This window comes from Arachis stenosperma, chromosome 9 (assembly GCF_014773155.1).
Source record: "Arachis stenosperma cultivar V10309 chromosome 9, arast.V10309.gnm1.PFL2, whole genome shotgun sequence".
NCBI lineage: Eukaryota > Viridiplantae > Streptophyta > Magnoliopsida > Fabales > Fabaceae > Arachis > Arachis stenosperma.
In genome coordinates this window covers 12,202,562-12,209,136 of record NC_080385.1, presented here as the reverse complement: position 1 = coordinate 12,209,136, position 6,575 = coordinate 12,202,562, and the positions used below count along the sequence as shown (strand labels likewise).

General features: G+C 23.8%; 1 protein-coding gene across 1 annotated transcript; it reads left to right on the top strand.

Moving 5' to 3' along the window:
* The first annotated feature begins 3,837 nt into the window (after window positions 1-3,837).
* LOC130951773 (protein SODIUM POTASSIUM ROOT DEFECTIVE 2-like) lies at window positions 3,838-5,717 on the top strand. The gene is made up of 3 exons (XM_057880496.1): window positions 3,838-4,222; window positions 4,336-4,411; window positions 5,342-5,717. The coding sequence occupies exons 1-3, from the start codon at window positions 4,004-4,006 to the stop codon at window positions 5,470-5,472; spliced, it is 426 nt and encodes a 141-aa protein (XP_057736479.1). The 5' UTR covers window positions 3,838-4,003; the 3' UTR covers window positions 5,473-5,717.
* Window positions 5,718-6,575: the final 858 nt, after the last annotated feature.

The following is a 6,575-nucleotide window of genomic DNA, read 5'->3' as shown; positions in this document are numbered from 1 at the left end:
AACAAAAAAAAAATCAGGCTTTATATAAAGGATATATATATATATATATATATATATATATATATATATATATATATATATATATATATATATATCCTTTATATTTGGATTATTTTGCCATTGTTATGTAATTAATTAGTTTGGGTATAATGTAACAAGGGATTTGGATTCTTTCAAGATAGGTTTATAATTATGGGTAATGTTAGGTAGCCAAAAAATAATTACAATATAGAAATATTACATAAAAATTTCTACTTTCTTAATAAGCAAGTGACATACACTTTCTTATCACTTATCCTCCTTATCACTTACTATTTTGCTACATGTTTAGAGTCATTAATGTTATTTCCAAAATTAATTTATGTTTCTTCCAAATCAAATTCCTAACATCTCTCAATCACATTATTATCTATTAAAATACAATAATTCTCTGCAAAAAATATGAAAATTAAATTAAAAAATTTTAACAACTTCTACTATATAACTTATATTTTACATATAGACTATTAAAAAATAAAATATAAAATATAAACAAAAATTAAAAAATAATTTTTTTAAAAAAATTATTAACTCGTCATATTAAAATCAATAAGTAAACATACATATGAATATTAAATAAAAATATTAAAATAATTAAAATCATGGCCTATTAGTGCACATACAAGATAATTTGAAAAATACAATAAGACGTATAGTTTAAAATTTGATAATATTAATTATAAAAATTTATTACTTATAAACATTATAGGTATGAAATTATAAATATTATGAATACAAATTATAGATATTATTAACATAAAATTATGAATGTTATGTGTATGAATTTATAGATGTTATGTGTAAATTAAATTTATCAATTGAATAAATTAATTTAAAAATTTGACTTTTTTAAATTCAATTATCATAAAATTTAAAAAACATCTGTGTTAACTTTATATTTACATATGCAATAACTAAAAAATAATATGTGTATCGATGTAATATCTAATAAACATAAATTTAATTTTTAGATGTTAGTTGTATGTAATTATAGATGTTATGTATATGTACGTATGAATGTTATGTGTATGAACTTAGTTAGTATACAATATAATTATAAATGTACATAAAAGCACAAAAAAATTAAATCAGTTTATTACCATACTTCATCAAAACTAGTGTGGTTTTTCATGTTCTCGAGAATTGGTTAACTGACAACAACCTTGTCGGATGAGTCCGTCTGTTGTTCAAATTTTTCATCAGCACCTTCTATCATAGGTACCGTATTAAGGTCGCATTCAAATGACATACTATTTATAACAATAAACGTGACTTCTTATAAAATTTCTTGACTTATACACTATTCTGCTTGCAATGATATTATAGTCATGATTTTTGAATGATCATAATTAAATTAATGGAAGGTATATATTACAAAGAATCATGTGCAAGTAAATGCCTTAACGGAAACAAAGAATTAATAATTTTTTCGTATTTCCATTAATTGATATTAAATGCTTTAAGAAAAACAAAGAATCAAGTGTAATTAATTCAATTAATATAATGACCGTCCATTATTATTATTACTATTATTATTATTATTATTATTATTATTATTATTATTCTTAAATATAAAAATTAAATTATAAAAAAATATTAAGTATTGATTATAAAAATGCATAATACTAAGGAATATGATATTATAATTAATATCATTAATAAGTAGAGTTGATAAGAATATGATAAGTGGAATGATAAGAGAGTAAGATAAAAAATAAAATTGTTATTAAGTGATATAAATAAAGTAAATTATAAAAACTTTTGGCTAATTATGACTGAAAATTTTTTGTTACCAAACTTTTTCCTATAATTATACGTTCTACTCATTTTCGCCACTAATTATTCATTTGTTTAAACCTCATCTCATTTTTTTGTTTGTGGTAAAATAAATAGTTAAAATACGAAAATGTCATTATCATCGTATATTGATTTTACATAAGAGTATCCTTATATATATTCCTTTCCTCCAAGTTTGGCTAAGCTTCATCACATTTAAAGATAAAGTTTGTCATTATTAGTTCTTGATCTGTGGTGCATGTTTTTGTTTCTTCTTCTGCTTATCCCTTCTTTTCATCATGTGAGTCCATGTTTCATGTTTCTCCTCTTTTCATACACCATCCTGTTTCTTCCATTTGCTAAAATATATTTATTTATATAGTCACCTAGACACAATTCTCAAACCATGTTTCACCCTTTTTATGAACCCTTGTAATTATAACTTGTTCTGCCTTTTGTGGGATTGTTGTTCTACCAAAATTTGTTCATTTCAAGCCCATTCACCAGTTCATTGTCTGCTTGATTTGCGTTTTTTTTTTATTTTTAAAATTTTGAAAAAATTAAAAATAATAAAATATTTAAAAATATTTAAAAAATAAAATATACAAATACAAACGAAATACACCCGTATTTTTTAGTCACAAGAATCACATTTTAATTTTAATATAATTAAATTTTTCACAATAATTAAATTTGCGAGTTGTGAGTGATACAATATTAATATAATACAATATTCTGTAATTTTGTTGAGTGAACAGTATTTGATTTTTTTGATGTCATCCTAATACACCTAAATCCTTGTTTTGGTTTGTTCAGTTGTTTGGTGGCTCGTCACATGACAATCTCTATGTGTACATTGTTACTAAAACATTTATAAAAAGTATGATATGTACCTACAAAATAAGTTACTAAATTAATTACTATATATATATTAAATTATTTTTAATATTGTACTTTATATTTTAACATATATTTTATACGAATAATTAATTTAATGACTAATTTTTTATTTACATGGTTGAAAATTTATATATTACATGGCTGGAAATTTATATATATTCATTTTGTCTCCTATTATAAGGTAGTAATTGATTTCAGAGATAATATACAAAGGAATTGTCAAAGGAGGGCTTTTAGGAAGGGAAAAAAAAGGTAGAAAATCGGTTAGTTGATTTAAATTTAAGACAAATTTTTAAAAAAGATGTGTTAATCATCTAACATTATGTCTTAAATATAAATAATATATATAGATGGCATAAATTTTTTCTTATTTCTTGTTTTATTTTCTTTGTTATTACTAAAGAAAAATGGTAACAAAAAATAAGACAAAAATGGCATATATAATATATATATATATATATATATATATATATATATATATATATATATATATATATATGTATTTTTGTCTTATCTCTGTAATTAAATACGGTCTAACACAATTTGAAATAAAAATGAAAAAAATGTATATATTTTAAAAAATATATCTAATTCATATACTCTAAAAACATTTATAATGACTGATATAAAAAATTATAAACAGATAAGAAATTAAAAAAATGATTAGGTATCACATCTTACCAAAACATAATAATAAAAAAGACTAACTAACATGTATGTGTTCTTAAATTTTCTATTAATTATAATATTAAAAATTGTTTCTATTCTCATTATTCTACCAGAATTAAGGTAGTGTTTATTTTTAGAAATGAAATATTATATTTGATAGTCAAAGACTAAAGCTAAAATTTTATTTTTAAAACACAAAAATTCAGTCTCTTTAGTATTTTTAAAAATTAAAATTTTTAAAATTAAAGACTAAAATTTTAATAATATATTTTTTTTTAAAATACTCTTATTTAACTTTTTAAATTTTAAATCAACTCTTCAATCTTTATATTTATTTTAAATTAAATATGATACTTAAATACAAATCACTACAAAAATTTAATTTAACCTCCATTTTTCTTTTAAATGCGACGAAGTGTTCTCATATATCTCATTTTCAATTGTTATTCCTAGTAGAAATTTATTGGGTAGTGTGCTACCTTTTTATCTATTCCCCCAATAAAACTTTGACCTTAGAGCTTCCATGTCTTCTCCACTGTCCACTCGCCTCTTGACGTATCTATAAACACACTCTCATCACTACCCTCCTCTTGCAACTAAATTTGCCTCTCAAATAATAATGGGGAAACTAGGTAAGATGCTAGACACTTTTTGTTTTTCTTCTTCTTCTGCTTCATCAAGCACTTCTTGCTTCTGCATAAGCTCCATGGATTATGATGAAGATGATGAGTTTGAGGCAAAGCCATTGATTGCAACTGATGATAGTCATCATAATAAGCTAAGATTGAAGGATGTTGTCGCTGGAAAACAGACATTGGCTTTTCAATTGAAACCAAAGGTGGTAAATTAAATTAAAGTCCCTTCATTTTTATTATGCCCTTATTCTTAATATTATAATTATTAATTAATGTGATATATTTCTGTTTTCTTGACCAAATAATATATATTCAGATAGTGATGTTGAGGGTATCCATGCATTGCTATGGATGCGCCAAAAAAGTTGAGAAACATATCTCAAAGTTGGAAGGTGAGTAGTTTTTTTATTGATTTTCATGGTATTTTCAGTTCAGTAGCACAATGACTAATTATTCGTGGCAGATGGAAGTTCTTTTTAAGATTTTATCATTAGCCAATAAATAACTACATGAACATGAAAATTTTAAGATTAAACTAAACAACATAGCACATTCAAAAGTAAAAAATAAAAAATAAAAAATTAATAAAACTGTTAGGCTTCTTTTTAAACTTTTTTTTTCAAAGTTTCATATGAAGTTCAACCAACTTGTGTTTCTGTAGGTCAAATGTTAAGCAGAGGAGATAGCTAGGTATAGCTTACTCTGTCTCTATGTTAGCCATTCCTTTTTCTGTAGTTAGACTAGACTACTAAAAGTATCCTTTAATTATTAAATTACCCAATTATTTTTAAAATTTATTAACGATAAAAATATTTTAAAAACTTTTTGAAATGTGAAAAATATAACAAAAAATACCATTTTTTTTGTAAATGACAATTGACTTTTTATATTTAACAAGCTATGAGGCTATCTGTGTGCTTGATTTAAAATTCTATAAAAATATTTAGATAATTGATTAAAAATATTTATAAAAAATCGAACTAGAGATCTATCTTCAGATTCTTTTTTAAAATTATTTTTACCATCGACGAAAAATTACAAAAAAAATTCACTTGGTATAAAATTATTAAATTTTAGAAATAAAATTTACTTACTTTTCTAATAATTTATTTACAAAAAATAATATCAAAATCTATTTTCTAAAGTGTTTTTGAGAATATATAATTAACAGCTATGTATTTTTATCGCATTATTGGATTATCTTATTTTAGGATTCACCAAGTTGAAGTTGATTTTGAAACCATTGTCCATGCATATTTGAATGTTAATTTCTTAAAGTTCTCTATTTTATTTACTTTAATTTGTAACTATTATTGAGACAGGAGTGAGCTCATACAAGGTGGATCTAGAAACAAAAATGGTAGTTGTTATGGGAGACATTCTTCCCTTTGAAGTGTTGCAAAGTGTCTCTAAGGTGAAAAATGCTGAGCTTTGGAATGAAATGAATGAATAAGGAAGTTTTTTTTTGGACACTACATCCATCTTCAGCAGATTCAACAAACACAAAAGTAGTTTATGAAGTAATCTAGGAATTCTCTTATTTTCTGTAGCTCATGTTCTTGTGACATATAAAGTGTATAATATTAATTAATATAATAATACTAATATTAACCCTTATTAAGTGGAATCTCCAGAAATTCTGCTGGTTAATGTCTCTCATCATCTATCACCTGAGACTTAGATATTTAATTAATATTTTAATATATTTTGGTTAATGTTCAGATGTTAGGAATTAGCACTGATTATTATTTAATATGTTCACCTCTGTTATGACTTATGACCAAGTTGAAATTTGAATATTCCTTTACATTTCCAGTTTTCTTAAAATGTAGCAGCAAGATCTTTTTTCTTTTGGACCATATTTTTTTACCCTTCGTATAGGAGCTTCATATAAAGAGTGGCCACAATTATGCAACTGAAAATTAGAACTAGTAATAAGAGTAGCCATAAATTTTAAAGTCATTATGCGAAGTGAAATGTTTTGTATATTTAAACAATTAAACTGATTTACATAAAAAATAAGTCGCATATCTCATGAAATAGTAGATAATATATCCAAATATCTTATATAATAACTGGTCCGTCACATCAAAATCAAATTCCTCCTTGCTGGCCCAGACACCCAGTGATCTTCAATTATTCTATATACTATAAAAGGTAAGATAAGAACCAATAATTCAATAATGTAGAAAATCAAGGAGTAATGCAGAAAAAAAAATTATTCAATAAACACAATCCATGATGCATCAAAAAATGTGTCCAAGCTATTAACTTAATAGTTTTTTAATACATATTAAAATACAGTTAAATAAATATATATATATATATATATATATATATATATATATATATATATGAGTAAATGCCCTTTCTAGTCCCAAACTATTTGTCCGATGGACTTCCCACCCCTTGAGAAATTTAAAAACCTAAATCGGTCTCTATCTACTTTGAAATATGTACATTCCAGTCCCTATCAACTTTGAGTAAATGTCTTTTCGGTCCTTGGTAATGTCCTTTCCGGTCCCTAACCAAGGACTGGAACATACATATATCAAA

Bases quoted from the DNA above. Each gene is read 5' to 3' on its own strand.
- LOC130951773 (XM_057880496.1), top strand. From the start codon at position 4,004: ATGGGGAAACTAGGTAAGATGCTAGACACTTTTTGTTTTTCTTCTTCT. The intron at 4,223-4,335 runs GTGGTAAATTAA...ATATATATTCAG, and splicing joins CTTTTCAATTGAAACCAAAG to ATAGTGATGTTGAGGGTATC. The intron at 4,412-5,341 runs GTGAGTAGTTTT...TTATTGAGACAG, and splicing joins ACATATCTCAAAGTTGGAAG to GAGTGAGCTCATACAAGGTG.